This window comes from Vombatus ursinus, unplaced genomic scaffold, assembly GCF_900497805.2.
Source record: "Vombatus ursinus unplaced genomic scaffold, bare-nosed wombat genome assembly UNPS02011700.1, whole genome shotgun sequence".
Lineage (NCBI taxonomy): Eukaryota > Metazoa > Chordata > Mammalia > Diprotodontia > Vombatidae > Vombatus > Vombatus ursinus.
In genome coordinates this window covers 4021574-4047500 of record NW_020951478.1, presented here as the reverse complement: position 1 = coordinate 4047500, position 25927 = coordinate 4021574, and the positions used below count along the sequence as shown (strand labels likewise).

At 34.8% G+C, this 25927-nt stretch overlaps 1 protein-coding gene across 1 annotated transcript in view; it reads right to left on the bottom strand.

Annotated features, from left to right (window-relative positions):
* Nucleotides 1-1421: 1421 nt before the first annotated feature.
* COG6 (component of oligomeric golgi complex 6) overlaps nt 1422-25927 on the bottom strand; it is a 137051-nt gene continuing 112545 nt past the window's right edge. The window contains exons 18-19 of the mRNA XM_027856931.1: nt 17919-17998; nt 1422-1635 (exon numbers count right to left, since the gene is read on the bottom strand). Coding sequence (XP_027712732.1) covers nt 1488-1635; nt 17919-17998 — 228 coding nt within the window. The 3' untranslated portion in view covers nt 1422-1487. The remainder of the gene's footprint in view (nt 1636-17918; nt 17999-25927) is intronic.

The following is a 25927-nucleotide window of genomic DNA, read 5'->3' as shown; positions in this document are numbered from 1 at the left end:
TTACTAGCTGTATGACTTAGCAAAGTCACTTAACTTTTTTTTTGCCTTAATTTCCTCATCTGTAAAATGGGATTATAATAGCACCCATCTCACACAGTCATTATGAAGAAAAGCACTTTACATAGTGTCTGGCACATAGTGGGCACCATATAAATACTAGTTATTATTATTGATTTTCTTGGTATGTGAATGGCTTTCTTTGCTGCCTAGAATATTTAACCATGCAGTTCTGAAGTCTGACTATGACATTTCTTGTTGAATTTAACTTGGGGCTTCCTTTAATTGGTGTACTGAGGATTATTATTAATATTACTGCATTGCTGGTTGAACAGTATATTGGCATATTCTTTGAAGGCAATCTAGAAGTCTGAAAATAAAATAATTAAAACCTTAATCATACCCTTTGACCCAATCATCCCTATGGAGTTCTTCCTAGGACTATAATAAGGTGGAAAAAACTCATCTTTTAAAAAATATTCATAAGGTATTTTATTTCAAATAATGAAAAACTGGAAGCATTCAATAATAAAGGAGGAATGGATGAAAAAACTGGCTTAGCAATGTATTAGAATATTATTATATTCTTAAAATGACAAATATTTAGATTACAAGGTATGGAAAGATTTTTATACAGCAATATAAAGTGAAGAAAACATAATTAGAAGAATGATATACATATTCTGTGACTATATAAAAATAACATCAGCAACAAAAGTTTATTTGTATATAGAGCAAGAAAAAGCTCAGAAGGGACAGAGAACAAATAAGTTGGTAGTGTTATTGCTTTCCTCAGTTTATATATTGTTTTTTTATCAAAACATAAACTATTTATATTTCATAGTTAGGGGGAAATTTTTCTTTGTTAAATTCAGTAAGGACTTACAAATATCTACCAAGTGCAAGGCACTGTATCAGACATGGAAGATACAAAATCAGAAACGGAAAAACAGTCCTTACCCTTAAGGAGCTTACAATCCACAGCACAACACAAGTAGGTAAACAGCTAGAAACAAGATCATTTGAGGAGGGATAGGTTTGTTGAGGTTACTATTAAGTTTATAATTGAAAATTATTAAAAACCACAATAATAAAACCTCACTGAGGTTAATGTCTCCACTCTATTGGGTCTTAGAGGTTCAACGGCATTGAAATGTAGGGGTACAAGAAGGGTTGTGAAACAAGGCCTAAAAACTCACCTCATCTCAGCTAAGAATTTGGAACAATAGAGAGGTAAGTACATGGAACATCTTCCCCTAAATACACAAGGATGGATCCAATATTAACAACCAAAGTAAAGTCAGGATATTTACTTTGAATGTTGTAATGGCATTAGCTACAGTGTCATAGAGAACCACTCTCCCTGATTTTAAGAAATATTCAAATCAACAAAGTTCAGAGGACAGAAAAGAATGACATCAGACTGAAAACAAAGAAACCTTTAATATCATGCTAATGAAAAACGTTGCCAAATTGTTCAAACAATCCAGTCAGGATAGAAGAGTCCGTACTTGCTGAGGAGATCGGTGCAGAATAGTCTCTGGATCTTTGTATTCATTGGCTGGATTCATCACAGCTGTATACAGTTCACTATAGGCTCTACAAACTAATTCTGTGGACTGTTTTATGATCTGTTCTCTATAAAAAAACAAACAACACACGAATAAGCATTAAAAGTTCTAGGTAAGAACCATGAGCTTGAATCAAATGCATATAATTCATTTTAACAAAATATTTAAAGTATCATGGGTAATAGCGAATTTACAAAATTATCCACATATACATATATGCTAACATGAAACATACTTTATATTTTTATCTATATGACACACATAAAAGCAATTATAAATTAATGTATACTTACATATACACAACTATAAAATATTATATAATTATCAGAACATATATTATACAAAATAGTACAGTGGGTAGTACATAGGGCTTGGAATGAAAAGATCTGAAGCTGAATCCCAGTTCTGCTACTTACTACCCATGTAACTTTGGGTAAAAGAAATTATCTATTTAGGCTTCAGTTTTCTCATCTGTAAAATAAGGGAGGTTGGACTACAACTGACATGGTTCTAATTTTGTGGCCTTATGATCATAATATAGTGCAAGCATACAGAAACAGTGATATAGCTACCTTCATAACAGTAACATAAATCAATTTTAAGATATAAAATTTTCCTAAATGCCAATGTTTTCATGAGCTAGACACACTTGCATAAGTCTGTCCACATTCAACAATGAATTGAGTAGTTACAACCATTGCTCCTTGCTTCTTCAGCTCCTCTCTGTAATAACAGGCTAAAACAAACAGTACCTATCTGTAACAAATAACTCACTTGCAAATATACATTTCTTTTTTTAAATTTTTTATTAAATAATTTATTTGTTTTTAGTTTTCAACATAAGATTTTGAGTTTTAAATTTTCTTTCCCTCTTTCTCCCTCCCACTCCCCAAGACAGCATGTACTCTGATATAGGCCCTACTTATACATTCATATTAAGCATATTTTCACATTAGTCATGATGTACAGAAGAATTAGAACTAATGGGAGGAAACACAGGAAAGAAGAAATAAAACAAAACAACAAAAGAAAAGGAGAGCAAATAGTATGCTTCCATCTGTATTCAGAATCCATGGTTCTTTTTCTGGATGTGGACAGCATTTTCCATCATGAGACTTTTGGAGTTATCATAGATCCTTGTACTGCTGAGAAAAGCCAAGTCTATCAAAGTCAGTCATTTCACAACGTGGCTGTTACTGTGTATATACAATGTTCTCCCGGTTCTACTCACTTCACTCAGCATCGGTTCATATAAGTCTTTCCAGGTTTTTCTGGAGTCCGCCTGCTCATCATTTCTTATAGCACAATAGTATTTCATTATATTCATATCCTACAACTTGTTCAGCCGTTCCCCAATGGATGGGCATCCCCTCAGTTTCCAATTCTTTGCCACCACAAAAAGAACTGCTATAAATATTTTTTGTACATGCGGGTCCTTTTCCCATTTGTGATCTCTTTGGGATACAGTCCTAGAAGTGCTATTACTGGGTCAAAGGGTATGTACAATTTTATAGCCCTTTGGGCACAGTTCCAAATTGCTCTCCAGAATGGCTGGATCAGTTCACAACTCCACCAACAATGCATTAGTGTTTCGCTTTTCCCACATCTTCTCCAACATTTATCATTTTCCTGTTTTGTCATGTTAGCCAATCTGATAGGTGTGATGTGGTACCTCAGAGTCATTTTGATTCGCATTTCTCTAATCAATCAAATAAACATTTCTAAAAAAAAAACCTGACAAAATAAGAATACAAAGGTCAGACAATTTGCTGCCTTCCTTTTAGGTTGCCACAGACCTGCAAGTAGTTTAAAAATATACATTCGGGGCAGCTAGGTGGCACAGTGGATAGAGCACCAGGACCTGAGTTCAAATGTGGCTTCAGACACTTACTAGCTGTGTGACCCTGGATAAGTCACTTAACCCCAACTGCTTATATATATATATATACACACACACACATTCAACAGGAAAAACTTGCATTTGTTCAAAATGTGTATCAACTCCCCCATCTTTATTAAAGGCATTTCTTTCCTTCCCTTCCCCCCACTCCTATCATTCCCAGCTCCTCACACTCAATGATGCAACAAAACCAAAAGCTTCTAATTTCCCTAAAAATCAAACTATCAGGAGTAGAGGCTGAGTATGTTAACACTTTTTTTGTAGTCTTGTCCTGATTCCTTTTAAATAATGGGCACATAATCCACCATTCATTATCATGAGTAGATTATTCTTTTCTTTTAAGTGTGGTTTTTATAGATGTAGGCAAGTAGAAATGTGTCTGGACTGGATAACCAGAAACTTTGTTCATGTGACTTGACAAGCTTCATGTATAATAACAATCCTGTGCAAATCTTCACATACCAAGGAGATCTGATCTATTATCAGTGGAATACATACTTGGAGTTACTTTTCTAGGGGTGGTAACAGATTTGAACTCTGCTTCCAATATTGCTAAGTGAAGAGAGTCTCATTATTCCAAGAGGCTCACCAACAGAAATGAATTTTTTTTTTCTGGCTACAGCAATCCATTAAACTGTCTAATGAGGCAAGGAAAATTTTCTTAAATTAATTATCAGTCATATTACTTTAGGATATATGGATTTCCCATTATTTGCATAAGACTAAGGCAGAAAGAATGTTTTCTATCCAAAATAGGCCTGTTGTTGTTATTCACCTACCTTTTCTGACTTCTTCCATTCTATGAGATGCAATACAGAGGTCATAAAAAGACCTAGATTCCAGTCCTACATTTCTCATTCCGTAGCCTGTACAACACTGGACAAGTAACTAACATCTGTGAGCCTCAGTTTCCTCATCTGTAAAACTGTTGTGAGGATCAAATGAGTTAATATATATGTATGAAAGTGCAAAGCCTACATAAATGTAATTTCTTCGTGTTTTTGATGCTTAACTCTTGTTTCTGGCTTCCTCTCTCCCCCTCAAAAGGAAGCAGAAGAAACCCATGAAGGCTTACAGAATCATTACTCTATTAGGTCAAAAAACCCATTAAAATTAAATAGAAAAACTTCTTCTTCCTGGTAGTCCTCAAGGGAGAATTGTCCCACTTCACTATGAAATTTTGTTTCTGGTCAGGTAAAGGGAGCTGGAGTAGTGACAGAAAAAAAAAGGTCAGCTTGTCTGAAGGAGAAGCTACTATAAGAATTAAGTAGCAAAGACAAATTTCTGTGCATGTCCAGGAATAGTGAAAGGAGAAAGAAAGAAATGGAATTCCCTGGAATTCCACACTATTTGCAGGAAGGAAAAGAATCCCACCTAACTGCTAAGAAGAAGATGGGCTGGTACTCTGCTCCCGCATGCTCAAGAATTACCCAAGTCCAGATCCTGGGAATTTGTTTCTGGATGCATCCTAGCCTAGGAAGTTCCTAGGGCTGAGGCAGTACATTCTGGATAACTAGGGGATGCACATCCTCCCACATTCTCAAACCAGTACACGGAATCAACCACGTCACTGATGTATTTAGATGTTCATTACTGCTGCCTTCAAATTAATTATGTACTAAATGATTTAAAAGCATCTAGTGACACTTGTTTGTATGTCAAGGGCTATGCATGAATATGTATGCAAATAGAGGTTAAGTAGAACTAAATTAAAGAAATATAACGATAAGTTTATGGAAGACTAGATTTATTTAATAGATGAGAATAATTTACAACTGTTACAATATTTAAAAAATGGCTGTTTATATAGGAAGTAGCTAAATGGACTAGTGGATACTGTTAAGACTTGGAGTCAGAAAGACTTGAGTTCAAATTCTGCCTCATATCCTTTGTCAAAATATTTTGGAGATACATAATTCTGCAGAGCTAAGGCCCAGCAAGCAGGCTATGCCCTGAGCTTGACATAACAATAATCCTTTGCTCTCTGGAATGATCTCACCCTCTGGCAAAGTGCACTGCTTAGACCAGCACCAAGTGTTCTCTAGGATTTGGCTCCCCTTATGTCCCAGTGCCATCCATCACATATTCACCATTCCTGTTCTTTGTCACTCCTGTTCCCATCATAGAATTCTGATTCTGCACTCCATAAGCAATCATGAGACCCAAGACTCTATGAGCACAGGAGCCATAGGAACAGTAACTCAAGACCTAAAAATGATTATGTCATGGTCCAATCCACTAGTGGTTTTTACATATGTAAAACCTGCCTTTGGTCCAGCATGGTAAGCCTTCCTTCTTGGGGGGGGGGGTGGCTTCAATTTGCAAACTTTGTTTTCCTCACTCTGAACTTTATTAAACTTTTGTTTGTGTCTTGACTCTCCTGTCTCTAGCCTGCTCTGTTTTGGCTCTAGGCACTCCCAGGTTAGAAGCTGGTTCTGGTCTGGCTGACATTAATTGGTGTCAGAAGTGAGACTGGACATGGAACAGGGACAAATGGATCTTCTGGTACCCATGGGAGTGAACTAGTACTACTGGAGATTTATTTTTCCAGAGACTGACCACCCCCCCCCCCCCCCCCCCCCCCCCCCCCAGGTCTAGTGAGTCTTCTGTCCTTTGTTTCTGCTCCAATCCCAGCTCAGCCTTTGATTGAGCTTGGCTTTCTTTATGAGAAAAACTCCAGGGCCCCTTTCTGGACCACTCTGGTGAGGCACACCTCTGAATTGGCATGTCTGACTATGGACTGTGGGATCTTTTTTTCTGATCTGTGTGCCTCAGTAAAATGCCTGTCCAGCTATGGACTGCACTTCTTTTTTTTCTCACTTAAACTAGTAAAAGCATGTCCAGCTATGGACTGTGCACTCTGCTTCTTTTTTTATTTGTATCTGTGTTGTCTATGTCTTTCTAAAACGCAGAATGTCTGTGTTGTATTTGTCCTGTGAGCTAGATTCTGTTACCTTGAAAGACTTAAAATGCAGCCAGCCAGAAAAAAACCTTGCTAAGGTCTGTAGCTAGAGTACACTGGGAAAGATTAATGAACTTTCAGTTTCTCAGGAAGGAGGGCTAACTCCCACCTTAGGCTTTCCATAGGAGATTAGGTTATAAGAAAAGAGGAAAAGCTGGTAAGCCACCTTTTTTTTTTCCTGTTACGTGGCCAAATTGAGACTACAGAAATAGAGTTAGTGGGATGAGGGAAGATGAGACATGGGGAGAAAATTGGAACTCAAAATCTTATGGAAGTGAATGTTGAAAACAAAATAAATAAATTAAAAAAAAAAAAGAAATAAGTTAGATAATCAAAGCTGTAGAAGCACTAAAAACATCTTAGCAGACTCTGGAAGTTTTGAGATTAATCACTGAGTTTAGCAATTAGTCATTTTAAAATTGCAAGAGAGAACTCCTGAGACTTTTGGGTAATTCCAGGAACTCATCCCCTTCTGAAACATCTTAATAAGTTTTGGGGTATCACTCTGTAAAATTTATTTTAAGAAAAAATAAGGATTAAATATTATAATAGTTTTTAAAAGTTTTAAAAGTTGAAAAGATTAATGGCTTCATTGTTCCAGGTCAGTAAAGGAAAGCTAGTTGGTAGAAATCCCAGAAATGAAGAGTGGGGAAAAAAAAATAGGTAAACAATATAGCAACCTCTTGTTAACCCCTCCTTGACTTTTCAGTTTTTATCCTATCTTGTTACAGCTCATATCTCTCTGTTAACCCCTCTCATCTCAAATCAGATTAAGAAAAGAGAATACTAGAGAATTATAGGGAAACTTGAATTATAGTGTGTCCCACCTGGTGGAGCAGGGGGTAGTAGCCACAGCAGGGCCCCACAATGGCAGTGGCCCCAATAGTCCTGTGCCCTTTGGTATCTTTCAACCCGCCCCCCTAGAATATCCTGCCCACTTTGCCCCAGCAGCTGAAAGTGGACCCAGCCCCAGCAATACTTGCAGCTGTTGGGAGAACTGAGAAGGTGGCCCCATAGCCAGCATTCCCTGAGCCATGACACCTGGAACTACCACCAATGGGGAGATCCTGGCACCAGCCACCCCAGCACTATGAAGTGGTGGAGCCAGCCAGCCCCTACCCTTGGTAAGCCCACCCTTCTCTGTTCCAGTTGCAAAAAACTTATTAGAGGTATAATTTATGGCAAGTTATTTTGCCTCTGTTTGCCTCAGCTTCCTGATTTGTAAAGAGAAAAATAATAATGGTTGTTGTGATATCAACACGATATAATGATTGAAAAGTGTTTAACACAGTGACTGGCATATGCTGAGCATTACATTATTATTATTTCTCTAACTGAATGTAATTGTTTTATATCTGATAACTCTAAAGTGATTTTAAAATGCCAACGATAATAAGATCAATGGTTTTTATGTGTGATAATTTGGAAATGCAATTGATGTCATCTGAAGTTTATTGTTCATGTTATCATTGTATTTCTAAATTTGTGTTGTGAAATTTGAGAGACCATTGTAAAACAGAAACATTGTTAGACAAAGCGATTTTTAATCTGGATGTTGTTACATATGAATTAGGCTTTTAAAAAGATGTGATATAAAACTGGATATTTGAAAGCTGTTGAATATTTAATGAAGAATATTTATTTATAAAACAGGTACTACTACTAATTATATTTACTATAATAGCAAATTTTTCACTTGAAAATCTCAGCTATTGTGAAAGTATATAATGTGGTTTTAAAATGTAGCTTCAATATATTAATGATGAGCCAACTATTAGGCATTTTCTGTATGTCTGAAGCCCCATAATATGGGTAGTTATATATTTTGTAAGTAAAGGATTAATGAAATGTTAACTATTAGCGAAACATGAGGAAAGATATCCAAGCTCTAAGCTGAGGTTAGTGAAGTTTTGCTACTTAAGGTAAAAATTCCTGGAACTGTAAATTTACTGTTGTTTTGAACTCTTGATTATCAGGATAATTGTCTGAACTGTCATAAAGCCAATAGTAGAAAATGGCACGTGAAGCAGTCTGAGAACTGCTTAAAGGTAGATGTTAGTGCCTGGGAAAGGTTGCAAGGACGACCTAGGTAGGGCACAATTTAGGTAGGATCCTCCTGACTCTATTTCCCCATTGTGCTATTTCCTTGCTGAAAAGGAAAATTCCCCACTTGGTTAATTCTAAACCTTGCCTTTAATATTCTGTGACTATATGATTGGCTGTCAAATACAACTCATGCCTGGAATCAAACAGAGTTAAGGGAATTTTTTTTTTTTCCAACACAGCTAAGGGAGTTTTTTCCCTCTGTTTGAGATAATTATATCCCTCTTTTTCCTTTTATAGCAAATTTCTATAATCAAGAAGTTTTGTAAGCACAACACTAAATCTATTAATTTGATACTGGAACATCTCTGAGTTATTATAATAAGATTCAAATATGAACATCTTTTAATTTTAACCTAGGGATTATATCCTCCAAAGCAGGAAATGATTTGACAAGGTAGTAAGACAAAGATGTAATATAAAAGTTTTTTTTTTAATTAACTGGAATAGTAAATTGAGAAGAGCAACAGACTTAGTCTGTTTTCTCTAAGAACTATACACAAATGTATATGATTGGCTTCCAAATTTATCTATCATGGAAATTCAGGCTTTGAGTATGTTTTGGTAATAAGTTCGAAGGATTTATTAATTAAGGATTAATTGGATTTTACACATAAATTGTATTGACAATGGAACAGAAAATGAAATATTTTCCATTTTTAAAGTATCTGTCCGATAATTTTAAAAGACAGAAGAACACACCATAAATGAGTTTCCTAAGAAAAAAGTGCTAGAACCAGACAGATTTACAAATGAATTCTGTCAAACATTATGTCAAGTACAGGATTTAGGTAAAGAGAGAGACAGCAAATGATATATAAATAGAAATGCTCTGAAGTTTCAAAATTGGAGAACTGAATTTAGGTGACTGTATTAGATTAGGTCAGAACCTCTATATTTGGAACCAGAGAAACAAAGCCCCCTTTTGAGTAAGAATAAAGAATAAAACATATCATCCACGAAAAGGTATCTAGGGACCAGACAACCACATGAAACATCTGGCACTATCTTTTCTATCCTTCCTGTTCCCCTAACCAACTGTTCCTACCCGCTAAGCTCCAGCCTCCGCAAGCCAGAAGGCTCTTATTTGCTCTGTTCTGGCTTTGACCTCCTCTGCAGGCTAAAAGAGTGTTCGGTTAGTTTGTGCCTCTGTTAGATGGGAATTGATGTTAATGTTTAAGTTTTCTTGGTTACCTTAGTGACATGTAAATCTCCCTTCTCAGAACTAGTCCATTGTGAGCCTTCTAAGTAATGTGGTCTGTACCTGATTTTATGTAATTATGTAATTATGGGAATTGTGAGAAAAACTTTATTGCATTGTTTAAACCTGGATCACCTGAAGTAAGCTCCTGCTCCTCAGTGGATGGACCCACAAGCTGCCAACATCCAGATGAGATAGCTCTCCCAAGATTCCAGACTATGGACTGAGTCTACTGTCTTAATTTTTTCTCTCCCCTTTTGTTATGTGCCCAAATACTAAGGCCCTGATTCAAGTGTGTGTTGGCATTTTCTCATTCTGACATTCTTGCCTTCCTGCCCATTAGCAATAAATTACCAGGGACACACTTCCCCAAAAGGTTCCAAAAGGAACCAAATCTCCTGGGCAATATCCCATGGCATATACCTGCCTCTCCTTTACTGACCATAAGGGTAGTGGTTCGTTCAGACCCCCTCCGTTTGGCCAAAAAGGGGAAAGGTCAAAATATTTTGGAGATACCTAGTTTTGCAGAGCTAAGGCCTAGCAAGCAGGCTGTGCCCTGAGATCAGAACAACAATAATCTTTTGCGCTCTGGAATGATCTCACCCTCTGGCAAAGTATATTGCTTGGACCAGCACCAGGTGTTCACTGAGAGATTTTGCAACCCTATTTCCCAGTGCCATCCATCACATATTCACCATCTCTGTTCTTTGTCACTGACAGGTACTGCACTCCTGTTCCCACCACAGAATTCTGATTCTGTACTCCATAAGCAATCACAAGACCCAAGACTTGAGACAATACTGTTCACACATGGTCCAGCCCTCTAGTGGATTTTATATATGTAAAACCTGCCTTTGGTCCAGCATGTTAAGTCCTCCTTCTTAGGGGTGGGCAGCTTCAACTTGCAAACGTCATTTTCCTCACTCTGAAATTAATTAAACTTTTGTTTGTGTCCTGACTTTTCTGTCCCTAGCCTGCTCTGTTTTGGCTCCAGGCATCCCCAGGTTAGAGGCTGGATCTGATCTGGTCTACACTTTATTAGATGTTTGACCCTGTCAAGTTATTTAACTTATTTCTGCCTCAGTCCCCTCATCTGGAAAAGGGGGATAGTAGCAGTATTTACTTCACAGAATTGTTGTGAAGATCAAATGTGATAACATATGCAAAGCATTTTGCAAACCTTAAAGAGCTCCATAAATGTTATCTATTTTTCTAAGAGGTTTCAAGATATTATTTCAAGTATTCTCTTGAGGTTTACAATATCAATTTACTTCTTGAAACTGTTCTTTATAGATATTACAAAGATGAATTTTATCTAGGCCCCAAATTATAAATTATTAGTCATTCCTAATCAGCAGAGTTCCTAAAGATTCAATGGTTTATTTTGCCAGGTTATGCTCATAATTAAAATATGATCTGACAACTAGCAGCAAACAGATGCCTTAGCTTAGTTATGTGTTTCTAAAAAGAGGGAGTACATCTGTCCTTTTGTCACCTAATAGATGGGCAGAGAAGAATGCTTGTTAGTTAAGTAGTTTTCCCTGAGAACTGGTAATGATAGCAACCTGCTTGTACATCTTCTATTAGGTCACAAGCCAGAAGGCAAATGTAGCTCAACAGTGTACTTTTATGACTTGATCACTCTGGGCCTATGCCTAGAATTTTAAATGCAGTAGCTGGTTGCTGTCTTCTAGATGATGACATTTTATTCATAAAGTTCCAGTAAAGACAGGAAAGTGTCTTAGAGGTACGTTGATACTCCTGCACCCTATGCTACTATTAAAATACTCATTTAAAATTTCATATTTTGTCACATGGTCCCTTTACTGTCCAGAATGACTGGCTAAAATATCCTTATATGATTTGGTGTAGAAGCTACTATAGTTGATTCACTGTTTGAGAAAGGAAAAAAAAATCTTTGAAAAGGCAGATCAGTTGCTACTGCACATTAAAAAAGAGAAAAATTACTCAATTCATTATGAGCAAACCCCAGAATAGTGTTGGTAGATAAATTTATATATTCATCTAGTTAAAAAGACATACATAGTTATAAAAATGTACCAGAAAAAATTTTTAAGCTACCTTATCATGTAAACTGTTAAACATTTCATGCAATGATTAGTATGGAACTGAAAGGCAGGTAATATTATTCATACTTAAAATATACTTCACAGAAATTATTTTATTTTAAAATAATTTTTAAAGCACTGAACTATGATGAAAAATGAACTCTCTCACTTCTAGAACTAGTGTGCTTGTCATTAATAAGTACTTTAGCATTCAGTTACCATAACAACATGATACAATCTTTGTCATTACCATAAATCTAACATTTCTAAAAATAGTTTATTTCAACATTCAGTTTCTGTGATTTGAAAAATAGAGCTTTATTATAGAATCACAGCTAAGAGGGCAACTTAATGCTAATGAGAATGAAATAAAGAAGTCAAAAGACTGGTTCAAATCTAGGCTCTGCCATTTACTTTTTGTGAGTCTTTGGGCAAGTCACTGGGGCCTCAGTTTCTTTATCTGTAAAATGACGATAGACTAAATTATATCTTAAAGACTCTTCCAGTGCTCAATTCTATACTAAATGACCCACAACTACAAAATTATCTGGGAGGGATGTCAAAAGTGATGCTAAAGTCCTATCCATGGGCAAGAATACTCTCTAAAACACTCCTGATAGTTAGCATGTAGCCTCTAAAATTATAAGCCATAGGGTACTCATTACTTTATGAAGCAGCCCATGAATATTAAATTGCTGTTTACTAAGTCTTTGGTTATAGAAAATGCATTTATTCCTTTTTACTGTCAATATAAAAATGATCACATTGGGTTAAACCAGCAGTTCATTCAGCCCAATCTTCCATCTTTTTTAGTAAGCAAGGGGATATTTTTTGGGAGATTTATCAATTGCCTTCTATAATATAAACTTCAAAAGTTAAGATCATATTCTGAACATTTATTTCCCTTTATTAAAATATCATCTATTAAACACTGTGTACCACATGATATGAGAAGAAAAGAAAGCAAAATAGAGTGCCTGGTGGATTCAGGGACAAACTCGGTATTCTGGCTGCAAACAAAGACCTTAGAGAGACCTTGTCCACTCACACAAAAGTAAGGGCATAAGACTCGTCAAGAATGCAAAGGTTTTGCCTTAGGATCTGTAGTCATAATCTTGTTCACTAGCATTACTTTGGATAAGTTAATTTGCTCTTCCTTTTCTTTGTTGGACTTTGCTGACTCTGGACTTTGCTTGCTTACTTGGATCCATCGACTTTCTAGACTTTTGACTTGGCTCTTCTACATGAACCCACAGTACACATCAGCTCTTTACTGGATCACATAGACTTTAGAATCTAAAGTTTAGATAATGCTTCCCTGCTTGAATCTGTAGTATTCATTTGTTCTTCTAAATACCCTGACCTCAACCCACTGTCATGTCAAGTTAAATCAACAATCACTAAGCACTTACTATGCACCTAAGTGCTAAGAGTGCTCTCGCTCTCTGTCTCTGTCTCTCACTAATAGTGGTAGGGAGCAAGAAAGACTTCTTGCAGCAGGTAAGGTTTGAACTTAGTCTTGAAGGAAGCCAGAGAATTCAAGAGAGAGTAACAAGAAGAGAAAGTATTACAGACATGGAAGAATAGGTACTGAAAAGATAAGGTGTTAGAAGATGCAATGTCATGTGTGAGCAACAAGAAGGCCTGTGTTACTGGATTGTAGAACATGTAAAAAAGAATAAATTGTAAGAAGATTGGAAAACTAAAAAGAGGTCAGGTTGTGAGGCATTTTAAAAGCCAAAGAAGATTTAAAATTTGATCCTAGAGGTAACTGGGAACCATTGGAGTTTACTAAGTAGGGGAACAAAGTCAGACCTATACTCATTTTGCCAGCCTGGTGAAGGAAGCCTTAAGAAAAATTTAAGGCAGAGAGCCCAACCAGAAGACTTGCAATATTGGAGGTGTGAGGTAACGAGGGTCTGGTTCAGTATGGCTATCAGAGGAGACAAGGGGATACATATTAAAAATATTGTGAAGGATGAAACAAGAGGACTTGCCAACAGGCTGTATATGAGAAGTGAGTGAGAATGAGGAGTAAAGGATAACACCAAGACTGAGTTTGAGTAACAAGAAGACCGCAGTGCCCTTGACAGAAAGAGAGAATTTGGGAAGAGGGTAGAGGTCTTTCTAGAACTCATCTCCACCTCCTGCTTGACTAGATTCTCAGTATTGATACTTCCTGGTCCACTTGTTGTTTCAGGGGCACTTACACCCCCAGTAGGACGACTGGCCTCAAAGAATGTGAGGGAGACAGAACTACACATAAAAGGATTATAGGGTCATAAATCGAAAGCTAGGAGGGGCCTGAGAGGTCATCTAGTCAAATTCTCAAATTTTACAGGCAAATATATGTTTGTAATAAGGCTATACAATCTTTTTTCTTTAATATGGCACAATATATTTTTTAAAGCGAAAGAATATGACTGTTATACAAAGATAACCCACTAGAAAGACTTGTATCAGTTTAGGGAATACATGTAATTTGATGTCTAGGATTTTCCATCCTTTCTGCTTTCATTCACAGATTCTCTGGATGGCCCATGCAAGTAGAGAGGTGTTTAAAAGTGGTTAAAGAAATGGAAAGAGTAGAAAAAGAAGAAAGTTGTAAATGAATAAATTCACCTTCCCTTGAAAATTAAGAAAGTAGGCTCAATTTCTGGTGGAAATGATAATGCAAAAATACTAGAGGTAAAGGAAACTTGTGGAGAAAGTTTACATTTCCTTTATATACTCAGAGTGCATTAAATAATCTAAGTTTTTATTCTACCAAACCTAACTAAAGAAATAGTGTGGTTTAGGGGATAAATAACTGGCCACAATGCCAAGAAGACCTCAATTCAAGCTCTGCCTCTGACATATCTTGGCTGTGTGACTGACTAGTCATTTAATCAGTCTCTCAGTGCTTGAGGTAACTTTCTAAGACTTTCAACTTTGCTCCCTAGGCCACCACAATTACAAGTGCAGTTCCTATGACTACCCCTAGTCTACCAAATTATGGAATTTTAAAAGTCGATTTTCCCTATTTCTACTCCAATTTCTGCAACTTTGAATAACGTCTATCCCATTTACTTAATTCTAATTGCAAGGCTCGATGTGGTCAGAGAATGTTACTATACAGCAACCAAAAAAAAAAAAAATATAGGAATGATAACCCGCAGGAATCAAAACAATGGTAAGCATCATGCTGGAGGCCAGAACTGAAAAAAAGCACTCTAAAATTTTCAAGAGTACAACATTTTTGCAGATTTGGAGTATAGAAGACCTAGGTTTGAATCTCACCTCAGACACTCACTAGCTATGTGACTCTGGGTAAGCTACTTAATTTCTCTAAAGACTTATTTCTGTCATCTGTAAAATGGGGATAATAAGAGTAACTATCTTACAAGGACTGTTCTGAAGATCAAATGAGATAATAAGCATAAAGCACTTTACAAATTTTAAAGCACTATGTAAGTATGAGATAATAATATATCTAGTATTTATAGTACACTTTAAGTCCAAATATATATGTGCATATACATATATATATATACACACACACACACACACACACGTATATATTTGAGCTCTAAGTAAAATACTGTTAGAAGGGAAGGGAAATAACATATATTATATGAAAATATACAAAACTAATTTTCATTTACCAGTGAATGAATAATTTTAAAATATTATTTTAAATAATATAATAATAAAATAAACTTTTCTACCTTTTGTTTAATATACTGTATAAGTAAAAAAATACATTCTGAACATATGAAAATAAGGACAACAATTATTTGTTTTCAAAGTAGGAATGGTTGTTGATCATAAAAACGTATTACTAGAAAACAGATGTAAAAAATCCTGATTATCCTAAAATGTTTCACATATCAAAATAAACTCTGATTTTCTCAATATATTTCTAAAAAGTAACTATCACATTTTTTGCTCACATAAGCAAAAAATCAGAGGAAAATCAGAATTACTAACTAAATTTCACTCTAGAATATTTTTCAAAATGGCATTTAATTTTTCCGAATATAAAGAAAAAAGGTCAGCTCATTTGAAATTTCAGAAGAATCAATATACTTAGATTTTGTTAATGCATTTTAATTTATATTATCCATTATGATTGCAATATTTAAATATTATATTAGCAAAGTACAAGTCCAAAAGACCAAGAAATTCAGAATTATAAAAAGTCTTTCATGATCATCAAAACCCGCTAGTTTTAATTTATGAAATGGGCAATGTAAATGTCTTCACTAAATAATAATGGGGTAATATCTTATTTTTGGAGAATACATTCATTCTAAACTCCATTTGGCAAACAACATCCCCATATGACATCGTTTTTGAGTCTCCTCACTAACCTCATAACCCCTATTCTCTGCCTGCATTAACTTGCTTGGTTTCTCTCAAAAAATGTAATACTCTGAACTAAACAGTCCAGGTACAGTCTGACCAATGTAAAGCATTTTTCTCAGATGACAGTAACTTACAGAATTTTGGCAAAGATAGAAATTTTAGATCTGCCAAAAGCCTGTCAGCATGGAACTGTTTGGGCTTTAAACCAACCTTAATGAGACCCCAGAGGTTAAGGAAAGAAATATAAACACTTAAAATGTCCCATACTATTATTAGTCTCTTTAATTTATACTTAAATATTAATCATTCTAAACAGAGGAAGAATTCATTCTAGATTACTTAGTTAGCAAGACAAAAAATTATTTTGTTGTGTAGTTACAATAATTTAATAATTATAATCACTTTAAAAGAAATTTATATAAACCAAAACTCCAAATTATTATATACATGTGTATCTTGATAAATATCACTAATCTTAACAATCTTCTCCTGTTAACTGGCTAAATTAAAATTAGTCATTTTAATAAACCTTCACATAAAAAATTATTAAAAGTGGAATATTCTAAAATATATTTGATTTTCCCCATTACAAATTACATCATGTTATGAGATTTTCTTATATTAATACAATCAATATAAAACTACAAGATAATATATTCAGCCCCTCAGTGCTCAAACATGATGCTAAATCAAACAAATAATATCAGTATTTTGTAAATATTGTAAAATTAATTTAAAACTCTGGCATTAGGAGATAAAACATGGCTCTTTATGGGTGGTACAATGTTTTATCAGGTATAATTGAATGTAATTAATCTGTGTTTTGGAATCATAGAATCTTAAGAGTTAGAGGAGACATAACAGGTCACCTAGGACATTACCCAAGCTAATGAAAGAATACCCTTAATAGATGGATATTCAGCCTCTGAATACTTTCAGTTTTTAGCAACTTTACTTATCAAGTTAGCATATTGTTGACCAGCTCTCATTCTAAGAAAATTGTTCACATTGGCCTTCTATCCTTTCACTATCCTGACTGTCTTTTCTGGGAATATCTTGGTTTATCACTGCCCTTTTGAAAGTGTGATAACCAGAAATGAACACAGTAATACAGATATCTGATCAGTGCAAAGTACAGAGGTAATAATACCTTCCCTTCAGGTAGATATTTTTAATATGTAATATACCTAAATTGTGTAACACCAAAATATTTTATAATGAGGTTCTACAGTGGATATTCAGATTCACACAACCAAAACAATCTATAAAATACCATATTTAAGAGTATTCCAGTATGAATATATGATTTAACTGATTTCTGTCAAAATTCATTCCATTCCATTACAATCTGCTCATGCATGAGAGCTTGGAACCATGGCCTCAGCAATAATCTTTCTTTCCTTCTTTCTTTCTTCTTGGAGTACAACCCAAGCTAACAGAAGGCTGACTGGTACAGAGGAATGAGCATGTTTTTGTAGCATAGTTCAATTCCCAGCCCTCTTACTTACTACATTTACGACCATGGACAACTGGCTTAACCTTTCAGAATCTCAGTTTCCTCATTTATAAACTGAAAGGTGATTGAATTAGATAACCCTTAAGGTTACTTATAGCTCTAAATCTATAATATGAAATTAAATCTCATTCTATAGCATCTATAATGTTAAATTTCTGATAGTTTTAGTAGAAATTATGATGAAGTATACATTAATTTGGGCCTAATTTATATTTTAATGTTTACTACTTTTTTAAAGTATAAAATACTTACTTTACTGTGGCACTTAGAAAGAAATTCAGCTGTGGCATTAGCAAGTTATCTGGGGCAGATAGATAACGATCAAACTGAACCTGAAAAGAGAAGAAAGAAGATAAGTTATAAGGTGTAACTCCTATGAAATGCTCCAAACATAGCTATTTCTTTTAAGGAATTAAATTTAGAAACAAAATTCCTCCAATCTGAATAAGTCATCTTTTTCTCTTACAATAAAAATCTCGCAATTTTTATTATATTTGTTTGAATTCCCATCAATTATTGAATTCCCATCAATATCAGAGAATTAACCAAAAAAACCTCAATTCATTTTAAAAAATATTTTATTTTTCCCCAGTTATACATGTAATATTTCATATTTTTTTAAAGTTTTGAGTTCTAAATTCTATTATTCCCTTATTCCTCTCTCCTCTGAGACAGTATGCAATCTGTTATAGGTTACACATGTGCAATCATGTAAAACATTTCCTTATCAGTCATTTTGTGCAAGAAAACAAAAGAAAGAAAGAAAGAAAGAAAGAAAGAAAGAAAGAAAGAAAGAAAGAAAGAAAGAAAGAAAGAAAGAAAGAAAGAAAGAAAGTTATAAGAAGGAAGGGAAAAGCAGTATGTTTCAGTCTGTATTCAGATTCCATCAGTTCTTTCTCTGGAGGCAGATAACACTTATCACCATGAGTCCTTTGGGATTGTCTTGGATCGATGTTCATTGCACAGTATTGCTATACCTATGTACAATATTCTTCTGGTTCTGCTCACTTCATTTTATATCACTTCGTGTAAGCCTTTCCAAATTTTTCTGAAATCTTCCTGCTTGCCATTTCTTATAACACAATAATATTATATTAAAATATTATACCACAACTTATTCAGCTACTCTCCAATTGATGGGCATCCCCTCAATTTCCAATTCTTAGCTACCACATAAAGAACTGCTATAAATATTTTTGTACAAATTAAGTTCTTCTTCCCTCCCCCTTTTTAAAGAAATATCTTTGGGATACAGACCTCACTGTAGGATTGCTGGATCAAAGGGTATGCAGTTTTATAACCCTATGCGCATAGTTCCAACTTGCTCTCCAGAATGGTTTATCAGTTCGCAATTCCATCAACAATGCATTAGTGTCCCAGTTTTCCCACATCCTCTCCAACATTTACATATTTTTTTTTATATTAGCCAATCTGATGGGTAAGAAGAGGTGGTACCTCAGAGTTATCTTAATCTGCATTTCTCTGATCAATAGTGATTTAGAGCATTTTTTTCATTTTTGATTTCTTTGAAAACTGCCTGTTCATATCCTTTGACCATTCGTTAATTGGGGAATGGCTTCTATTCTTATAAATTTGACTTAGTTCTCTATATGTTTGAGAAGTGAGGCCTTTATTAGAGGTATTTGCTATAAAAACTGTTTCCCAGCTTTCTGCTTCTCTTCTAATCTTGGTTGCATTGGTTTTGTTTGTGCAGAGCTTTTTAGCTTTATATAATCAAAATTAACCCTTTTGCATTTTGTAATGCTCTCTATCTCTTTTGGTCATAAATTGTTCCCTTTTCCATAGATCTAACAGCTAAATTATTCCTTGCTCTCCTAATGTACTTATGGTATCACTCTTTAAGTTTAAATCATGTACCCATTTTGACTTTATCTTGGTATATGGTAGTGAGATGTCTATGGTACATTTTAGCCAGATACAGTTTCCTTTCTTATCTTTTAAAATTATATCTATTTTTGCTTTTGCTTTGTCAGAGGTCATGATTGCTGTGCCTGCCTTTTTTTTTCACTTCAGCCGAAGCATGAGAGTTCTGCTATAGCCCTTGTCTTTACTCTGTGTGTGTTTCCGTGCTTCAGATGTGTTTCTTGTAAACAGCATATTGTTGGATTCTGATTTTTAATCCATTGCTCTCCCCTTCTGTTTTATGGGCTAGTTCATCCCATTCATATTTACACTTAGGATAACTGTGTATTTCCTTTCATCCTAGTTTTCCCTTGTTTATCTTTCTCTCTCTCACCTTCCACCTCGTCCCTCCTCAGAAGTGTTTTATCTCTGAGCATCACCTCCTTTAATCTGTCCTTCCTCCTACAAGTCCCTACCTCTCCCTCACTTCTCTTATCTCCATCCCTTTTTACTTCTCTACAGGGTAAGATAGATTTCTATATCCAACTGAGTGTATATGTTATTCCTTCTTTGAGTCAATTCTGATAACAGTAAGCTTCAAAGCATTGCCTGCCACCATCTTCCCCTCCAGTGTAATAGCTCTTTTAAGCCTTTTTAAAAAACGAGATAATTTATCCTATTCTATCTCCCCCTTCCCTCTTCTCCAAGCACAATCTTCTTCCTCACCCCTCAATTTTGTTTTTATGGATATCATCCCATCATAGTTAACTCATACTCACACCCTATATCTATGTATATTCCTTCTAATTGCCCTTTTAATGATAAAGTTCGTAAGAGTTACAAGTATCATCTTGCCATGTAGGAACACAAACAGTTTAATCTTACTGAATCTCTTATGTTTTCTCTTCTTTGTTTTACCTTTTTATGTTTCTCTTGAGTCCTGTATTTGAAGATCAATTTTTTTTTTTATTCAGCTCTGGTCTTCTATTTAGGAATGCTTGAAAATCCTCTATTTCATTAAATTTCCATTTTCCCCCCTGAAGGCTTATGTTCAGTTTTGCTGGATAGGTGATTCTTGATTGTAATCCAACTCCTTTGCCTTTCAGAATATTATATTCCAAGCACTCTAGTTCCTTACTGTAGAAACTGCTAAATCCTGTGTAAATTGACCGTGGCTCTATGATATTTGAACTGTTTCTTTCTGGTTGCTTGCCATATTTTCTCCTTGACCTGGGAGCTCTGGAATTTGGTTATTGATATTCTTGAGAGTTTTCATTTGGGGATCTCTTTCAGGTGGTGATCAATGATCTTTTTGACATCTATTCTGCCCTTTGGTTCTATATCAATGCCCCCCCCTTTTTCTTTTTTTAAAGTCATGGCTTTTGTTTTGTGCAACAATTCTTAAATTATCTCTCCTAGATCTATTTTCCAGGTCAGTTTTTCCAATGAGAAATTTCACCTTTTCTTCTATTTTTAAAAATTCTCTTGATTTCATCATTTCTTGCTGTCTCATGGAATCTTTAGTTTCCACTTGCTCAATTCTAATTTTTAAGGAATTACTTTCTTCAGTGAGCTTTTGTACCTCCCTTTTCCATTTGAGTTGTTTCCTTCAGGGAATTTTGTATATCTTTTCCCATTTTTGTGTTTCTTTTAGCAAGCTATTGATTCTTTTTAAATGATTCTCCTGTGTTACTCTAATTTCTTTTCCCAATTTTTCCTCTACTCTTAATCTTATTTGATTTTTAAAATCCTTTTAAAGTTCTTCCAGTTCTTTTTTTGGGCCTGAGATCAATTTACATTTTCCTTTGAGGCTTTGCATATAGCCACTGTGACACTGTTGTCTTATTCTAAGCTTATGCCTTGATCCTTACTGTCACCATAGTGACTTTCTATAGTCAAGTTAATTTTTTTGTCCTTTGCTCATTTTTTCTGCCTATTTTGTGACTTTGTACTTTTATATAAGAGTTGGGCTCTGCTCCTATACTGTCCCAAGCTTCTTGTGCCAGGTCTTGGGGTCTTATTGCTGGCTTGTTCCATGGGTATGGCTTTGCTGTTGGCTTGCTCTGTGAGCAAAGCCTTATTGCTGGTCCACTTCAGGGATGTCACTTTGCTGCTGTCCAGCAAGGAGGTGGGGCCTTGTTGATGGCCAGCACTAGGGGTGGGGCCTCGTGGTGCTGCTGGTCTGCCTTAAGGCTGCTAGTTTGCCTGGGGTGAGGGCCTCAGTAGTGGCTTGTCCTAGGGCTCATAGCCTGGCCCCCTGGGGTGCAGCCTTCGGCTGCTGTTCATTGACTCTACTCCCCTCCCACCCAGTGAGACAGACCTTTTTGCTTCCCCACTCCTAAATTGGTTCTGAAGAGGTTTGCAAAGTTATTTAGAGAAGAAAAGGGAATGGCTCTGGGGAGTTCCTTCCTTACTCTGCCATCTTGGCACTGCCCAATTCATTTTAATCATCAGTTTCAATCTCTTCCTCCCTACTCTATACCACCTTTACCCACACCCCTCCCCCCAACAAATATTTCTTTAGTGCAATTAAACAAGAAACAAAACTGTTAGGCTTCAACTCTATCTTCTCCACTTTATAAATGATCTGTTCAATTCAATAAACATGTTATCTTACTTTTATTGATATTATATGTTTTCCTATCACATTCATTTTGAATTTATGTTTCTACTACGCCTTACACCAAACATTAAAAAATAAAGAAGAAAAAAAAAGCAATTCAGCAAAACCAACCAACAAATCAGTGGTGGTTCCCCAACTTAACAGAAGTATTTTCTCAAATCTTCTTTGGAGTCAAACATGGTCATTATAATTAGAAAAAATTCAGGTTTTTTTTTCTGCTTCTAATTACATTTTTGTGGTAGTTATTGTGTATATATTGCTTTCCCAATTATGCTTACTTCAATACACATCAGTTTATATAAGTCTTCCAATGTTTCTCCAAATTATTTATGTTCATCATTTCTTTTTTTTTTCATCATTTTTTATACTATAGTAATACTCCATTTCATTCATGTATCACAATGTTTTTGTTATTTTCCAATCAACAGGAAACTGTTTCCAGTTCTTTGAGGTCACAGCAAGATCTGCTCTAGGTGTCTTGGTTGATAGAATTTCATGGAACTTTTCTTTCAGGCTTTTACCTTCCCGGAGGACATGTTTTAATAATGGGATCTCTGGATCAAAGGGTATAGATACTTAGTTAACTATTTAGTTAAATCCAAATTGTTTTCTAGAAAAGTTGGATCAATTTACAACTCCAATAACAATACATTAGTGTACTTGTCTTACCCTACTCTCTTAAACATTGAGTATTACCATTTTTTTTGTCACGTTTGCTGGTTTTCTGGGTGAATGTAGGTCAAACTTCAAAGTTGTTTTGATTTGCATTTCTCTTCTTAGTGATTCAGAACAAACTTTCACATGATTATTAGTACTCTGCAATTCTTTTGTGAACTATCTGTTCATATCATTTGACCACTTTAGGTTGGAGAATGGCTCTGTCTCAATTTTTAATGCAGATTAAGTAACCAGATCTTTATCTAAAACATTTGACAAAATTTTTTTTGTCAGTCAACACTTTCATTTGTTATAGTAGCTCTAATAAAAAAAAAGCCTTTCAGTTTCATGTAATTCAGATTAGCTATTTAATCTTTTCTGATGATCTCTATCCCTTCTTTGGTTAATAATTCTCCCCCTAGCCATAAATGTGAAACTCATGAGATCTTGTCCTTTACAATTTTATTTATAGTGTTACCTTTTACATTTAGGTTGCATATGCATTTCAAGTTTGTTTTGATATATGATGTAAGATGTAGGATTAAACCTAATTTCTGACAAGCTGCTTTCCAATTTTCCTAGCAGTTCTTGTCAAAAAGGGAGTTCTTCCCAAACTAACTTACATTTTTAGATTTATGGAACACGAGGTTATTGAGTTCAGTTGTTTCTGATTCTTCCTTATTTATATTTTTCCAGTTATCTACTTTTTATTTAAAAAATAAGAGTATCGAATAGTTATGACAATTATTGCTTTATAATATGAGGTCTGAGAGTACTCTTCCTCTTTTATTTCTGCTTTTTTCATTGTGAGAGTCTTGACATCTTCCTTCCAAATGACCTGTTATTTTGCATTGCTTTATAAAGTAACCTCTTGGTAGTTTATATATTTAAGTGTTATGTCTATCTAATTAAATGAAGTACTATTTCTTTTTTGTATTATCTCCTCTACTCAGTTGTCAAACTGATCTTTATAAAGCACACAGCTGAGACTGGGTTACTCCCTGTTCAACAAACTCTAGTGACCGCCACCCCCCCCCCCATTACCTCCAAAATCAAATAGGAAACCTTCTACTTGGTTTTTAAAGCCCTTCATAAGATGGCCCCTGCCTACCTTTTTGTCTTCTTAAAACTTATTCCTCCCCATGTATTCTGAAATCTAGTGACACTGGCCTCCCTGTTGTTCTTCCCACATGGCACCACATTTCCAGACTCCATAACTTTTCTGTCCTCCACTGTCCCCCAAGGATGAAACACTCTCCCTTCTCATCACCTACTGGCTTCCCTGGCTTCATCCATGTCCTACTTTCTGAAAGAACCTTTCCTTGTTTTGCTTAATCTTAATGCCTCCTTTCTGAGACTGCCTCCAATTTATTCTGAATATATCTTGTTTATACATAGCTTTACGTTGTCTCCCCCATTAGCCTGAGACTGTTTTTTTTAATCTTCTTTTATAGCCCTAACTCTTAACTATGTGCCTAACACATAGTAGGAGCTTAATGAATCTTTTTGACTTCAAATTAAATTATCAGCAAATTGAGGGACTTTTGTATTTGCTTTGCCAATGTTTATGCTTTTAATTTGTTTCTTGTCTTATTGCAATTACTAGTATTTTTAGAATTATACCAATTAACAATGGGGGCAGGGAGAATCCTTGCTTTATAGTTATATTCACTAGGAAAAACTTTTGGTTTTTCCCTACTGAAAATAATTCTATATACATAAATTCTAGAACACACATATAATATACACAGCCTTTTTATATTAAAAAATGGCCCTTCTATGCTTATGCTAAAGGTATGTTTCTTTTTAATAAAAATTAATGTTAAGTTTTGCCAATGGCTTCTTCTGCATCTATTGATGTAATCATATGGTTTGGAGTGTTTTTTATTTTTTAATATGATTATCTTAATTATATTCCTAATGTTGAACTATCCGTATCTCCCATATATAAATCCATATTGGTCTAAAATATATTTTGGATATATATGTATATATTTTACTTTATATTTTATATACTCATCCAGTCTTTATACAAGGATTTTATTTAAAAGTTTTAGATTAATATGCATTGTTGAGACTGGTCTATAGTTCTCTCTTTTTTTGCTTTGTCCTTGTTTGTTATCAGACTATATTCATCTCATAAAAGGACTTTGATAGGATGCTTTCTTATTTTTTTTGAGAATCTGTACAGCAATAGTATTAACTGGACTTTAAATATTTGATACAACTGATCTATCAATCCATTTGGAACAGACTATTTTTTCCTTTGGTAGTTCCTTTATGGTTTGCTCAATTTAATTTTCTAGAACTGGATGAATTATTTTACATACCAATAAAATAACAGGCCTAGTCTCTCTCTAGTCCCTAAATTTCTGTAAGCAATCTTCTAATTTCTGCTAGCACACTGATTACATGTAGTAAGGTTTTGACAATTAATTTTATTTCTTATCTGTTGTGATTTTACCCTGTTCTCTTTTTGCTTTATCATTTCTATGGTCTTTTTGTTTTCCATTTTTAAAATTAATTTTTTTCTTTTTTATGTTTTATTTATCTTATTTTTAATTTATGGAATAAAACAATCATTTCCATAACATAGTATAATAAAAAAAGATGATTACATATGAAACTGCAAATCTTCTATGTACAACTTGCTATTCCTTTTAAATATTTAATAAAGTTATCATGTAAATGTCTTTTTTTCTTTTTTTCCCCTTCTCCTCCCTCTCTCACCTTCCACCCTAGAGACAAATTTCTCCATAAATTTTCAAGACTTCTTCTTAGATACTGAGTTTGAGTTTGTCTGCTTATTTTTAAAATTGCATACTTAATTCATTAATATGCAGGTCCTTTGACTCCAAAGCCAATACTTCTTCTATACTACCAAATTCCCTCTTGGCCTTAAGTATATCCAATCCCCAAAGTCGGTTGACCAATGTTACAAAGTTTGTAAATGCCTCGAAATTCTTATGAATTATGATACACAGAAGTAATATAATTGATGGTAACCTTTAAAATATATAGCTTAAATTTAAGTTATATCTTAAAATTTGGAATGTGGGAGGTGATGTAAATATGGCTATATGCCTACATGTAGATGTATATTGATTTGTGAATAATT